Source organism: Cyanidioschyzon merolae, chromosome 10, assembly GCF_000091205.1.
Source record: "Cyanidioschyzon merolae strain 10D DNA, chromosome 10, complete genome".
NCBI lineage: Eukaryota > Rhodophyta > Bangiophyceae > Cyanidiales > Cyanidiaceae > Cyanidioschyzon > Cyanidioschyzon merolae.
This window is the reverse complement of record NC_010136.1, coordinates 369449-384650: the sequence shown is the minus strand read 5'-3', so window position 1 is coordinate 384650 and position 15202 is coordinate 369449. Positions and strand designations below refer to the sequence as shown.

Sequence of the window (15202 nt, the reverse complement as noted above, 5' to 3'; positions counted from 1 at the left end):
ATAGCGACCTCTGGCTGTACATGGAATGCGTTGCAAAGCGCCAGAAGCTGCGAAACTGGGACCTGAATGCTGCCATCAACACCCTGTGACTGTTGTCAACCGGTCTGGGGTGACCGGAGAGATCGGCATGTCTACCGCCGGAGATGAGAGAGACGAAAATGAAGCGGTTGGAGGAAATGCCCGTCTAGGCTCGTATTGATACCAGTAGGGCGAGGCGAAAACTCTGGTATGTGCACCCCAGGAATACAAGTTGACCCTTTCCCCTTGATTCTACCATGGGCCTAGTTTAGGGGTTTGTGGCAGGAACCATTGCATCAGAGGCGCGTTACCCTTCACTGACATGCTGGCGACGCTCTTAGCGAGCACGCAACGATCCGGTACGCATGCTGGAGTACGACATGCACGTTCTGGAAACGTTCACATCGTTCCATACTCCCTGTACACGATAGAGCGCCTTGCGTTTGCAGAGAAGAAGCAAGCTGATATTCATACAGGCCGGCAAGCGCCTTGGTACTGAGGTCCGCTGCGCCCCCGCGAGCGACCAGCACCCCTGCCGCCAGAACCTGCCGAAACTCGACTCGGGGTACGCTCCCAGTGCAGGCCTGCTCGCCTCGACTGTCAGTGCACGGGAGCACCCCATGCTCCATGGAAACCAACGAATCAGGCAGAGCGAAGACCGAAGCACGATTTGTAACTGGACGTTGGTTTCGGTGTCTCTTCAAGAAGGGACTCAAACGCAAACGTTGCACGCCCAGGGATGTGGCTCAGGTGTAGCGCGAAACTGCGCGCGGAAACGAAACGATACAAGGAGGGTACGTGCAGAGCGCTGGAGCCTCACTGGAACAATGCGCTTATAGCGAGAGACTAGGTCGTGGCTGCTGGTAACCATTGTATTCAAACTGCGGCATACGAAAATGCGCTACCCGCAAAGGGAATACGTACAACAGGCGTATCTCCGCAGCACCGTGATGCGCTGTAATGTTCCTTGAACGGCTTGCGCGTTCACGACACATACTGGGCCCGTCTACAAGCGAACTCGACAAGAGACCAAAACTCGCGGACGACGCCCTCGTCCGTATAACGCCGGTGGCGCCGAATCGGGATGCATTTCACGGCCCACTGCCGCACCGTTGGCGGAATCTCTTCATCCTCGTAGTAAAAGTAGACGCCCTGGACTCTGGCAAACAACTGCGCCGGATCACCCGGCAGGGGCCATCCCTTGAACTGCCACAGTGCTCCCTGACAGACAACCATGACCACGCGCTTCCATTCATTGGGCTGCAGCTGCCCAGGCTGATCGGTGAACAGATAACACTGACCCCGGTGATAGATCTCCACAGGGCTGGCTGGCTTCTGAACGATCCCCTGTTTCCGCAATTCCTCCTGGGATCTAAATGTGCCCTTTTCCACGAAATCCCTGATGTTCAACATCGTAACCAATGGTTGCTGACCTGAAGGCAGAATGATGATCGGCGCTGATCCTCGATCTGGACCGCGTCCGGGTGTTGCTGGCGCTCGGAGGCCCCCAGTTCCGGTCTGAGGCTTTTCCGAACCTGCCGCTCTAGCGTCTTTTCGAGCATAGTTTTGCCCTTGACCCGCTGGGATACCGGGCATGTGCACTTCGCTTGCAGATGTTAGCGTCGTCGCAGCCGATGCTGCCTGCTGCGGCGCCACGGTCGCTTTGGACCGAGCTGCGGTACTCGTACCAACATCGCCAAGACTGGCTGCCACGGAAGCCAAACTGACAGCGGGATCGATTTCCAAACGCTCAATTTCAGTGAGACCGGCTTCTCGATACGCTCGCAGCGGATCAGTGCGGTATCGATCACCACGTGCGATATCCACGCCGCTCGACCCGTTGGCTTGGAGGCTCTGTGCGGTCGCAGCGGACTCTCGTGGTTGCTCATCTGTTGGTGCTGGTGCGATCAAAGATTTGCGAAGTGCTTCAATCACCGGGAAAGACAAAAAATTAATCTGTTTCCGCTTGTCAAGTTCGAAGAACGCATCGCACGTGCGTTGGATGCGCTCCATTTCGCGGCATTGCGCTAAGAAAGTGGAATCCGCAGCGGAGGCCAACGGGGCCTCGCCATTGAAATCGCTTCGTTCGTGTTTCACCTTATCTCCATCGATTGCCGGAGGCGCAGAAGACTCTCTGGGTACTGGGCTTTCCCGAGCGGGGGCACTTCCCCGGGGTAGCTGATCAGCGTCTTCGCCTGTAGCTGGCGCGGTGGTTGGCGGCAGCGCGGAGGCCGCGTGTCGCAACGTGCTCCCTGCCGAGTCGACACTCGCACCAAGGAGCGAGGACTCCTCGACGCTGATCTCTCCCAGCATAAACTTCACAAGCTCTTTGCGCTCTGCCTCCATCAACCGACTGACGCCGTTTTGTTGACAGTATGCCACATATTCACGAAGCGAAGCGTCCGTATAAAGGAGCGCGACATAAATATCACGAAGCGTGTAGGGTTCCCCTTTGCGCGCACCTGCAGTGCGACGCGCAGGCGTCAGCTGGTCAAGCGGGTAGGCAGTCGTCCCCACAAACAGCAGCTGCTTATCCTCGTCCATACGGGACCCCGTCATGGCGGAGCCAAACTCTCCTAGCTTCTGTAGCGCGTAAAGCGGCTCCATGGGTTTACAAGCAGCGTAGGTAGACACCAGCTGGTCCAAAAATGCGGATCACTGGTTCGTCGAAAGGAGACACGACACGAAAGCGCCCTTTTCGAGGCAGCCAGCCCGTGCGCTCGAACGGTGCTTGCTGCCAGTGGTGCAGAAGGAGCGCTCGCTCTGGTCGGCTGCGTTCAGTTTCAACAGGCGGCCAGAGCCGTCGTTCCGAACAAGAGCAGTCGCTGGAGTACCAAGAACGATCTCAAAAGTATACCCGAAGACTCTCCGCACATATACACACACGGACCAGGGAACCGTCCGTAACGAACGGGTACACCTCAACCGCGCACTAGTGGAATGCGGAATGCGATTGCGTCATGCGTCAGAGCATCGAATCCCAGGAGTCTATTTCATGCAGGATTGTACAGAATATTGAGGAGCGCATCGAATCCCAGGAGTCTATTTCATGCAGGATTGTACAGAATATTGAGGAGCGCATCGAATCCCAGGAGTCTATTTCATGCAGGTTTGTACTGAATATTGAGGAGCGCATCGAATCCCAGGAGTCTATTTCATGCAGGTTTGTACAGGATAAGGAACTGCTGCAGGAATGCCGCCTCCGACGCCGTCGATGTCCAGCCGCAGTGCGGCAGGCGCATCTACCGGATCACTGCATCCCGTGGGAAGAGCGTCGTTCGCGATTGCCCTGCAAGGCGGCACTGTGCTCTGCTGTGCTGTGCCGCGGGTGTGGCTTTACTCATGAAATCAGTTACGAATTCCAGTCATCAATAGGCATCATGGGTTTCTGGTGTACGCCGTGCAGCATCCTGTACGGTGCCCACTTGTCGCAACTGGTGGCATTTGTGGCACCTGTCGGTAGGTTGGCGCCGGAGCGCGCCCCACAGAGGCACGGTGCGTTTGCTTCACTCCGGAGGTGCGGTTTGTGCGTCCACGCTAAACGACCGACGCTCCTTCGCGGCTGCATAGAGGATGTGCCCTCACAGATCCGACGGAAAAAGCCACTAGAATCCGAGAAGCGCTATCGTTTGGATTTGGGTCCAGACGCTCACGAGGCGAAACCTGTACCTGTCCAAAGTATGAGCTTTTGGAACTTGCCCAATGCACTGACGCTTGCCCGCCTTATTTTGTTACCGCCCATAGTCGTGTTCTTCTACATCTCTCAGCGCTGGGCTGCGCTTGTGTGCACGACGCTTTTCGGCATGGTTTCCCTCACAGACTGGCTCGATGGGTACATCGCTCGTCGCCTTAACGTATCGAGCGTATGGGGCGCGTTCCTGGATCCTGTTGCCGATAAACTCAGCGTCGCAACGATGCTTATCTTACTTGTCGAGCGTTACGCGCGGTTCTGGGTCACACTGCCGGCCGTCGTTATTCTTGTGCGAGAGATAGCGATCACAGCGTTACGCGAGTGGATGGCCTCTCGAGGTCTACGGGATGTTGTCGCCGTGAATCAGCACGGGAAACTGAAAACGGTGTTCCAGATGGGCAGTATTATGTTGCTGCTGCTGGCGCAACCCAGCATCGGACTTCCGCCACCCGTACTGTATCTCGGTGTGAGCTTTCTGCATGCTGCTGCGGTTCTGTCGCTCGTATCCGGGTATAGATATTTTCGGGCGGCATTGGAGGCACACGCTACCTATTACTGAATAGTGTTTGGCTGTGCGCTTTTCATGGAAACCAGGTGTTGGGCGATCCAAGTAATGCCTCGCCACGTGCGCGATGCGAAACGCGTAAGCGCTTCTTTTTCGAAAAGTGAAGGCTGCGATTGCTGGTCGCCAAGTGGATATCATATCATACCTGGTCGTTGTTATTGTTGCGGGGCCCTGAATATTCAGACCATGAGCGTCGTATCGTGCACACGACAAAGAGCCTGTGCTTAGTTGAAAGAGTCGCGGGTAGGGCACGCTTTGAATGTGTGGTCTTCAAGGGCCGCTTGGCGCCTCACGTAGCGACCGCAAGCACGGAAATACGAAACCTTTGGAGTGCGCTCCCGTGATTCAACTCTTCAGAGCGGCTCGTGAAGCGGCGACATGCATTTGCAGGCGACCTCACAGCTCTGCACAGTACGCTGCAACATCGAGTCTGTGAAGCGCCACGCGAACGGACGCCCAGCGGATGCAGGCACAAAGACGGAGCTTCAGCGCGAGTACTGCATCGGTCAGCATCGATTCCCGAACAGTCGCCCGCAGTCGCATCGCTTCTGGGTAGCCGCGGGAACTTGAACCTGCCCGCCCATAGAAGCGTGCGTGGACGGTACCGTGACAACCGGCAGAAGGCGCTGGCTTGGTGCTGTTCTATGGCGTGCGATGCTGTTCGAGCACACTGTGCCCAATGAGGTACAACTAGTACATGGATGAGGTCCGATAGCCGGGGGCCGCGAATTTCGAATTCAGTGAACCCGAACGTGCATCGAGCTATGCTACAGCACGTACTGGAAAGGGATCCTACTTGCCTCACGCACTGGGTGCTTCACTGCTTTCCGAATGGTCAAGCGCAGCGAGCACCGCGCGCTCGCACCACCACGAAGGCTGAACGCATACGGAAGCCTGCAACCCAGCAGACGCTCCGCGGAGTTTCTAGAGTAGCTGAAACCGCCCGCTATCGCTGAACGAAACGACTTGATCCGGCGCTGTTTTGTCCCTACCAGTTCTTCGAAGCGACTTTGCCCATCGGACTAGAGGCGATCGAGTCTTTCCACGACTAGGTTTCCGCTAAAGACGCTTGAGAGTAACGAACTCGCTTTGGGCACAACGCACACCACAACCCGTCATCGCATGGCTCGCTAGCGTCCAGTTCGGGCGCACCGGCATTCGTCTTCCAGCATGTGTCAATACGGTGGCTCCGAGGCTACCCACTGGATGTCCATGAACAGCGATCATTGTCACCGTTTACGCGGATCAACAGTACACCATCCGAGCAGATCGAGCTCGGACGCCAGAGGAGCAACCTTGCCGGGGGAAAGTTCACGGGATCCGGGCGCTGCACTACGCCTGGCTCCAGGCGACTCGACCTGGGCGCAGAACCGATCATCCATCGTGACCAGCACTGTTCCCGTCTGTGGGTGATGCTCGCTTTCAAGTGTCGAGTGGGAGCGAATGTACTTGTTTAGCGAGAAACGATGTGAAATACCTGCTTTCGAGCAGCGCCTACGACCAGCCGCCCCTGTCCGTGGGTGATGCTCGCTTTCAAGTGTCGTGTGGGAGCGAATGGACTTGTTTAGCGAGAAACGATGTGAAATACCTGCTTTGGAGCAGCACCTACGACCAGCCGCCGAACAGATGTCCCGTCTCTTGCAGTTTCGGATCGATGAACGCAGCCACGTTTGCCTTCGATGCGCTAACGCTACCGGAGAACGATGACCAGATGTGATCGCCCCTAGCTACGCCTCTGTGCACCTCAAACCTCATAGCAGTGCTTCGATGGCTCACGAGACACGCCCTGGATCGATCCAGGTACTTTTCAGTTGCCGAACCTATCGCTAGCGTTTGAAGCAACGCTAGATGCGCTGCTGCTGCTGCTGCTGCTGCTGCCGCTGCTGCTGCTGCTGCTGCTGCTGCCGCCGCCGCCGCCGCTGCCCGGCAGAGACAGAACAACTTGGAGCTGTCTGGACGGGCGTCAGCTCGGTGACCATTGTGTTCATGCAACGCACCCGGTCGACAAGAATACGGACGGACGTGATCACCGCATCTTTAACGAACGAGAACGTCCAACACACGGCCAGCGCTTTCATGCTCGTAGCCGAGGAACAAACACGTCGCCTCAGCGATCGCTTCGCTCATTGCGCCTCTGACGCGCTCTGCTCGCCTACCTGTGCGCATCTCATTTGTTTTTCACGGTATCTGCGTCTTTCAACGCCATTTCAGCGAGAAGATTTGAAAACGGATCGTCCGAGGGGCCTGCCTCGAGGCCACTGGAATTCGGTCGCAGAGCGCCTCGCGCTGTCGGTTGGACACGCGGCCCCGTCGAAGCCGCCACCCCCGCACGCTGCATTGCGTTTGGTGTTCGACTCGATGCCGAGTTTGCCGTTGCTGGTGTTGCTGGCGTTGCTCCTGAGAGCAAATCACTCAGCAAGTTATTTCCAGGCGATTCCGAGAGCTTCTTTGAACTGTGCGCATTCGTAGAGAGCGATGGCGGGTACATGCCTTGCGCTTCGACGCGGTTTTCGGTATGGAGTACGCTAACCGACGGCGCTTCGGTACTGTGCAATGCGTCTGAGGCCTTTGATCGCGACACGACGACAGAAGATTGGATCATTTGGAAAAAATCATCACCATCGCTGGCGTATGCGGCGCTTGGAACCGTGCCGCTCGCAGAAGGCATCGCAGCGGTGCTTGGCTTGGATGCAAGACCGCTGGCGCCGGTGCCCGACGAGGCCGCCACAAAGTCACTCCAATCGTTCGTTGCGTTCATACCTCCAAGCGCATCATCCTTGCTTTCGAGTTCCGCTTTTGATGCTTTGCTGGTGGCCGCTTCAGATGCATCGCCGTCGTCGAAGCCCAGCAAATCATCGACTCGGGTAGCGCTAGGCCCTGTGTCGGCTCTGACTGGTGCACTATTGGTGGCACAGAAAGCAGCTGTTGTAGACGCGGAAGTTGAGGCTATCGTCGCTGCCCTATCAAAGTCGACCTCCTCGGAGCCGAAACCACGAAAGCCGGCGCTGGGCGCCGGTGCGTAGGCATCACCAGACCGCAGTGCACTGCGCGCTGCGCCTGTGTACATATCTGGACCGCGTGCCAGGCTTCCGCCAGATCTGCTTGCGTAAAAAGGCAAATCACCCGGGGCTGCACCAGTTGAACCGCTGTGCAGGGGCGTCGACCCCACTGAAGCGCCCAGTTTCTGCATCATGGTTAGACTCCGCTGCAGCTCCTCCTCATATCGCCTAGGGTCTCGTATGATCTCCACAACGACTTTGGCCTTCTGGCGAACACTCAGTCCACAGTCCCGCCGCTCCGTCTGGTCAAAATAACGAAACTCTTGCAGAACCTCGAGGTGCGGCAACGCTGCTCGCGCCTCCTCCAACACGCGTGGCGAGCCGTGCAGCAGCAGGTACCGCAACAAGTCCAGAGCCTTGTATACCCGCCGCCAGTATCGCCCCTTGTCGTTCAGCCGTGACCAGATGATACTCATCACAAGGGGATACTCTTCCGCGTTGTGGGTAGCGCTCGCGATTTCCGCCAGTTCCCGCTGTGTGGGCCCGTACGGCTCAACGCTCGTCGCCGCGCGCACACTGTTCTCGACGTCAGTCATTACCGCATCTTTCAACCAGGAAACGAGTTTCCCACGCTGACGAACTCCCTTCCGCTTTACGTCAGACCAGTTTACCTTATCCAACATGGTGCGTTTCCCTGTCTCGCCCGTGCCTTGCGTGCTGCGCTGCGCTGCGTCCAACTGCGCTGCAACGCGCGACTCGCGATCCATCGAGGCCTGCGTGCGCGCCGTCTGTCCCGCGTGTGTGCAACGCGTTGTGCAGCTAGCCCCGGGGTACGCTTTTGGTATATATTGGTAGATACGTCTAGCATGATGCATGACGCCTCGGGCAGTTGCCTGCAGCGATCGCCGATCGGATGCATCGACAGCGCATCCAGCACGGTATCGCTGCACGCATACACGATGAGCATAGCGTATGGAGCTGCTCGCTGGGTTCGCTACCACAAGAATTTTCGAGGTTCAATAGATGTATGGGATGGCTATTTAGGATGTCGTGATGAGGTTTTGCGGATCCATACGTCATGGTAGCTTTGTGGGACGTGTTTTCGGAGTGGCTCTTTCGGGGCTTTTCTTTTCGCTGGTGTTCGTTCTATCACCAGAATCAAGGTGATGCTTCGTGTTCCCGAACAGGGGTGGGTAAAATGACGGCCTTCATGATTCGGTTCATAAAAAGAAGCCTCTAGGTTTTTTATTTCCTTATTTTTAGCATGCTCGCGTCACGCATTCTTCAAGACTTGGACGGTTCGGTTTCAAGGTGACTGGTGGGCGCAGCATTTCGCGCGGCAAACTTGACGAGGAAACGAAATATTCGACAATGTCATTTGATGACTTGTTCACGAGCTCAAGCCGCAGGTTCACGGGGAATGTCACGTCAACTGGGTTTTTTCCTTCGAAACAGAAATCCTTGTTCTTCTTTTGGTCATCGACGAAACGCCATTCCACAGACGCGTGATGTCGCTTTCACGCAACATCCACGCGCAGGCCTGTGTCTCTCCTGTTTGCATAGAAAAGGGACCTGGACTCGGATTTCAGTTATCCTAGCGATCGTTTCCAGTGGGGATTGCGTCATCGCTTGGCACAAAGGGTTCGTAGACGGACAGGTATCGGTTAGCTCTTCTCCCGCGTGGATTTTCCTTTCGGCGCTTGTTTCATCATGGGCAGTGCTGCATTCCACAAATCTTGTATGAAATGCAGCAGCATGCGCTTGAGCGCGCAGCGAACACAGTGCTTGCCCGGGGGATCACGTCGAAGATGCCCCCGATCGTCATGCACAATATCGGGCGCGTACACGCACGACCGCTTTTGCCACGAGCCTTCTCTGCCCGTCGAGGGCGTGAACCGAGGGGTAAAGGCAGGGTCCACGCATCGCGGCATGGCGCGAGATGCAGAATTCATGGATATGTGGGAACACCTGTTCTTCCTTAATGGTCACAGCTGCGACGGGCACAGCAAGGCTATATACGACAAAGATGAAAATGGCATGCGAATCACAGTTCACGACTTTTGTATGTGCATGAAATACGTCGAAAACAGCCGGAAGTGTCGAATTCGGGATCCGAGCGCTGCCATCGACATCCTTCGACTTTCGGAAACGGCGCTGGTGGGTACGGAGAAACCTGCGTACTTAAAGCCGGACGTACGAGGGAAGGCAGCTGTCGCAAAAAAAAAGCGCACAAAGGCTGGTGCTGACGACAGTCCCAAGAAACCCAAACTTCAGCGCATACGTCCTTGTTCGTGGACCTGTTCGATATTCGTCTGACGCCGGGTGTACACTCGGCACCTGCAAGTTCATACAAACCAACCATGATCTCCGAAGCGAATTACACATGGTCACTGGTGGAACCTGAAGGTCTAGTACGGCACGATGAACAAGGTGCCGGATGCGTACAACCATTACGAAAGCAGCGATGCCTGCACGCTCACAGGAACGATCCTGTGCTCAGCGAAGAACATCGGGTACCATCGAGTCCAGATTCGCTACGGCATCGTGACATATGTCTGTATTCTCCCAGAATGTTCAGGAATGGAATGAGGCAGACGCCTGGGCCGCATCCACCTATGCAACATACATCCATAAATGTCCTGTTTCAGGCGAAAGCCATTGACGCTACCCTCTACGGGGCGACTGCTGCTACCGCGCAACTGCAGCCACCGGGGGCGTGTCGAGGTAGGCAGCCAGACCTACGGGGCAGATGCGCCCGCCTCTAAGGCGGTAGTGAGGCCTCGAAGCGCATAACGCTTCTGCCAACAGTCCGCTTATTAGCGAGCGTGACCAAGAAGCAGTTCGTGTGTTATCGTGAGCGCCTGTGGCGATTGCGGCGGCTTGCGAACGCACCCGGGTCCGTCGCGGCGAAGCAGTTGTGCAGCCTGCATATCGAGCGACTTGCTCCGCTGGAAAGCGTTCGAGTGAACGTAACGCGAACAGCGTACTCGTCTGGGATACGGAAACGGGTTTGCAGCGTTCCCAAGCTCGGAACAGCAGGCACGTGTACGAGATATCAGCGTTGCTTCCGTCGTGGTACAGTAGGTCACAGCCAGATCCGTGCGCGGTGTTCACGATGCTTCCTGCGATTCGGGCGCCATGGTCTAGAGTGCATCGAAGCAAGAACGTGGATGGGAAAGTGGCGGTGCAAGCAAAACTCAGCCCGCAGCGAGACTTGTCACAGGAAGCTACGACCCAGCCCATAGATGAGCACGAGGACGACCATTTGAACCAGAGCCGCGGCCTCGATGCAGCATCACTGGAAGCGCAACGTCCTGACTCCTTGCAACTGGACAGACTCAAGAGCGCCATTTCTTCAGTAGAGCAAGCTGGGCCGTCCCGACAATCCTCTGAACATCTCTCGCAGGCGATGATGGAATCTCTGGAGGATGCAGCACGACACGCCCGACGACAGCTTAGCCGTTCCGATCGGGAACGAGTCGACAAGTATCTGCAGAGATTGCGCCTTTTGCAGGAATTATCTCGAGATTTTGCCCGATACGATGCGTCGTGCCGAGTGCCCATGCGTGAAGCGCTTCAGAGGCTCACTGCGATAGCGTTTTGCGGTGGCGGTGTTCTCGGCACTGCCTATGTCGGCGCGCTTTCGGTGCTCGAGCAGCACGGGCTCGATTACACCCGAATAAAACGATTCGCCGGGACCTCCGCTGGGGCCATCATGGCGTCGACGCTCGCTGTGGGCTATCGAGCTGCTGGCTGTATGCGACAGCTCCAGGCGCTCAACTTTGACGACCTCATGTCGCCGGATTTGAGTGCGCTGACTCGTGGTCGCGGTCTGAGTTCGGGGCGTGCTTTGGAGCGCTGGATGGGGCAGGTGCTCGCCGAGCAAACCGGAGATCCGAACATCACCATGGGCCAGGTTCTTGAGCGGTACGGCAAGGAGCTCGTCATTGTGACGACTGAACTGGACACCGGCCGCGAGCGCAAACTCACGCCGCATAGTGATCCAGACCTGCCGGTGAAGGCCGCCGTGCGCATGTCCGCTGGCATTCCCATTGTTTTCGACGTGTACGCGTACCAGGGACATCAGTACTGTGATGGAGGACTCGTCAATAACTGGCCAGTCGATGCATTGCCACAGGATGGCACCGGCCTTGGTATGGTGACCTTCTCCTTCAATGACTTTATTCACTATGAGCTGTACCATCTTTTGTGGGATCCGATCCCGCCGGAAACGCGTGGCTTTGACTATGAACGCATTGGGCAGGCTTTCGCCCAGGCACTCTACAGCCACTCGGAGAAGACGACATCAATCTTTGGGGTAGCGACACGAAGCATGCGCATTATCTACGATCGGCTAACCCGCGAGCAAATCTATCGCTACGCAGAGCGCTGGCCGGGCGGTTTAAGCATGCCTCGTGCCGTCTTCCTCTGCGTCGGCGAGTATGGCGCGCTGGACACGGATATCTCGACAACCGGTCAATTGGAGTTGTTTGAGATGGGTCGCCTTTCTATGTACGTAGAGATTCAGCGCTTCATGCACGAGCTGGAGTATGCGAGTACCCATAGCGGATCCTCGCTTCGTGAGGCGTTTTCCGCGAACCCCGACCTCTACGGAGAACGCGTCCACGCGGCCCAGGCTCTGTACCGAGATAGGCGTTTATCGTCGCAGCTCAGCGAGAGCGCAGATGCGGAAAACGGCGACGCATCATCGCAGCAGAACCCACAACATCTGCTGGAACGAACGGAGCAGCGTGGTCGCAGCTCCCGTTCTGTGCAAGCGGCCACTGATGCTGGTACGGAGTCGGTGCAAGGCAGTTCGGCAGTAGCAGCAGCAGCAGCAGCAACAGCAGCGTCTTTGGAGGCGCCCGTCGAGGAGCGAGCTCGACCCGACGACGCGCATGTTCGCTTCGCAGATGACGCCATCGGCACCGAATCCACGGCATCAATGGAGGTGCCAGAGAGCTCCTCAGATCACGATTCGATGGCGCATGGTCGTCGACCCTGGCAGGCTCCGGAAGAACTCTTTTGGCGGCATATCTTTCTCCTATCACTTCGAGAGGGTCGCAAATTGGGACCGAACGTGCACGCGCGCCTCTTCCCTAGTAGGTTGCGTCGCAAGTACCGCATGCGCGGCCTTCGCGCGGAAGCGGTGCTCATCCAACAGGATATTTCGCGCCAAGTTCGCAGTATATGGCAGAGCATTCGACTCTGTGGCATTGGCTGCTTAGCGCTGACGATTCAGTGCGTAACCTGTTGGCAGGTAGCGCGTTGTGTGCGCGACGATGACGGCGTCGACGACCTCGCTGACCTTGCTGACGCTGCGACCCCAGCGGAGCACGTGCCCACTGCTGAGGCGTAAAGCGTTCGACACTTTACCCGAATCCGGAGTTTCGTCAGCATTCCTTTTACTAGTTTTCAAATGTTGTTTGGACTGGAAACTGTCGTCCGGAGTATCTGGTTATATGCTTTCAACTCATTATTGTTTCAACTTCGATGCGGTGCATGGCAAGAGATCGAAATGACCATGCAATGTACCGAATAGATCGTAGACGAATTGCGTGTAGGATACATATACTTTACTGAACATTTCAAGGAGAACTGCATTACTCAATCAGGTAAGGCATAGAACAGGACTCAGATGGTCGGGGAACTCTGAAACAAACAGATAGATAGGCACCCCGCCAAAAACTGATATTCTAAAAGATTGCTTACGGTCAATGGTAAAAAATGATCTGTTGACCACTCCAGGGAAATCGAAAAGCGATGATAGTAAACATCACAGGCGTCTCTGTTTCGGTACGGTTAGTTCGCGTTGTCCTGAAAACACCGGGATACAGTCTCAAGAAAGAGTCCTAGTTCAAGAATGAATATTCTCCACAGAAATCGCAACGATAGCGTTCCTGGGACGTCGCGATAGGTATGAAGCACCGGGATGTCGGTTTGATTCTTTGTCGAGGAGATTTTTCGGATGAAACGGTCGGAGTGTACACGGGTATTCGCGGAAAGAAAGCCCGTTGTATGTACGATCGAGCTCGAAGAAGACGAGAACATCATCATCATCATCATCTGCTCTAGATGCAGTGCATTCATTTGATCGCCTCTGGTTCGCTGGCGGAAAGGGCTCACAAAACTGGACCCGCCTCATCCCATCGTTGAAGAATTTCCCCCGACATTTGGTGTCGTTCTTCCGGTGGACAGTGTGGTATTTCACCATTCCCCTTGCGATCGGGCTTTTGCGAATTTTATCAGGGTAGAGCTGCTTTTCATTCTTCTGTAGAATCCGTTGTGCTACCCCATAAAAAAAGAGTGTTTTCTATCGTGAAACGTAATGATCGCTCTACTGGGCAAATCGCTAATGTGTTCAGCACACGGTGACTGCGGGACACGTGCCGTCTTTCTTGTGCACGTTCTTCTCTCCTCCTGGGATATCCTCACCTCAGGGCAGAGACACGTGCGTGCACTTGAACAAATAGAATACCCATGCGCAAGTTACGGACATAAAAGTCGAGGATCGTGGACAGCCGTCATCGTCGGGTGCCGGAAAATAACGAAACAATCCTCTTCTCGCCGAACATTGAGCGAAGAATAGCAAATGACGAAGTAGAAGAAGAAGGGGGATAGGCAAGGGTGCCGGAAAATAACGAAACAATCCTCTTCTCGCCGAACATTGAGCGAAGAATAGCAAATGACGAAGTAGAAGAAGAAGGGAGATAGGCAAGGGTGCCGGAAAATAACGAAACAATCCTCTTCTCGCCGAACATTGAGCGAAGAATAGCAAATGACGGAGTAGAAGAAGAAGGGGGATAGGCAAGGGTGCCGGAAAATAACGAAACAGTCCTCTTCTCGCCGAACATTGAGCGAAGAATAGCAAATGACGAAGTAGAAGAAGGGGGATAGGCGAGAGAGCGTGTTCGCACGGCGGGGCGTTGATGAGGCTGTAGTGGTACGAAGGGCGCGAATTCTAGGAATCCTTGCATTGATGGGTTCGCGCAGAGGCAAGAAACGCATGGCGTTCGTGAACTTTAACGCCGCCATCAATACGAGGAGATGTGCAGTCCTGAAGATGAGACCCACGGAGCTAACGCGAGCGAACTCTGTGGGGGAACCTCTCGAGGTCGAGATGTACCAGGAGAAGCTGAAGCTGATACCAGTCGGCGAGTCGGGCAACCCAGCGAAGTGTCTGTGAGTCGGTATCCATACCCTACGTGGATCGTGCTGATGGCACGAGGTCTCTAATAGGCTAGAACTGGCGGCGATCCACGTTTTCCCGACCAAAGTTCCGTTGCATACGTTGTGTACAACAGACGGCAAAGTGGAGGCGTCGGCCTCAACTCGAGAAAACGCGTCCACTGGTCCGTACTTGTCACTGGCAACGAGAGTGCCTATACGTACATATATGCGTAGGCATGCGCCTGTACGAGCACCCTAAGCTCTTGAACGTATCGCAGTGTGTAGAGGTCTATGAGATATATTTTGAATCTAGTGTGGCACCTTAGATACGTATAGAGGTATGGAAAGGCGGTTGGTTGTAGAAAACGGACGTGCTTGCATTTCGTATCGGTATTGGCATCTAAATCCGTCACAGGTTCAAATAGAAGACGGAACTGCTTGCGCTGTTCCTGCGTACCAATTTTTTTCGAACTTGTTTTCGATGTGCTGCCTCCACATTCGGAATGCGGCAAAAACGGCGGACGGATGCATACATAGATATAGGAGTCCCGATGACCAGTCCGGTGTTGCGCCTTCGATATTTTCCCCCTGGAATTCTTTACGATACAGGGATCAAGACGATTTGCGACGCAATCGAAAATGGCTCATAGAGTAAACGATACCAGGATCATATTCATACGTTTCAGCCTCTACTCTTCTTCTTTCATTACGCGTAGCATGCCAGAATCACGAATCCCTTAACGTATCAATCTCTCGGTT

The 15202-nt window shown here is 55.4% G+C and overlaps 4 protein-coding genes across 4 annotated transcripts; 2 read left to right on the top strand and 2 right to left on the bottom strand.

Moving 5' to 3' along the window:
* Nucleotides 1–1002: 1002 nt before the first annotated feature.
* CYME_CMJ135C (hypothetical protein, conserved) lies at nucleotides 1003–2625 on the bottom strand (the record flags this gene model as incomplete). The annotated part of the gene is made up of 1 exon (XM_005534814.1): nucleotides 1003–2625. One exon carries the CDS (start codon nucleotides 2623–2625, stop codon nucleotides 1003–1005), a length of 1623 nt encoding a protein of 540 aa, XP_005534871.1.
* A 773-nt stretch (nucleotides 2626–3398) lies between these two features.
* On the top strand, nucleotides 3399–4268 carry CYME_CMJ134C (CDP-diacylglycerol--glycerol-3-phosphate 3-phosphatidyltransferase; the record flags this gene model as incomplete). Its single annotated transcript, XM_005534813.1, has 1 exon — nucleotides 3399–4268. The coding sequence occupies one exon, from the start codon at nucleotides 3399–3401 to the stop codon at nucleotides 4266–4268; it is 870 nt and encodes a 289-aa protein (XP_005534870.1).
* Nucleotides 4269–6441: 2173 nt separating this feature from the next.
* Nucleotides 6442–7956, bottom strand: CYME_CMJ133C (similar to epsin; the record flags this gene model as incomplete). Its single annotated transcript, XM_005534812.1, has 1 exon — nucleotides 6442–7956. The coding sequence occupies one exon, from the start codon at nucleotides 7954–7956 to the stop codon at nucleotides 6442–6444; it is 1515 nt and encodes a 504-aa protein (XP_005534869.1).
* A 2432-nt stretch (nucleotides 7957–10388) lies between these two features.
* Nucleotides 10389–12632, top strand: CYME_CMJ132C (hypothetical protein, conserved; the record flags this gene model as incomplete). Its single annotated transcript, XM_005534811.1, has 1 exon — nucleotides 10389–12632. One exon carries the CDS (start codon nucleotides 10389–10391, stop codon nucleotides 12630–12632), a length of 2244 nt encoding a protein of 747 aa, XP_005534868.1.
* Between the last annotated feature and the right edge of the window lie 2570 nt (nucleotides 12633–15202).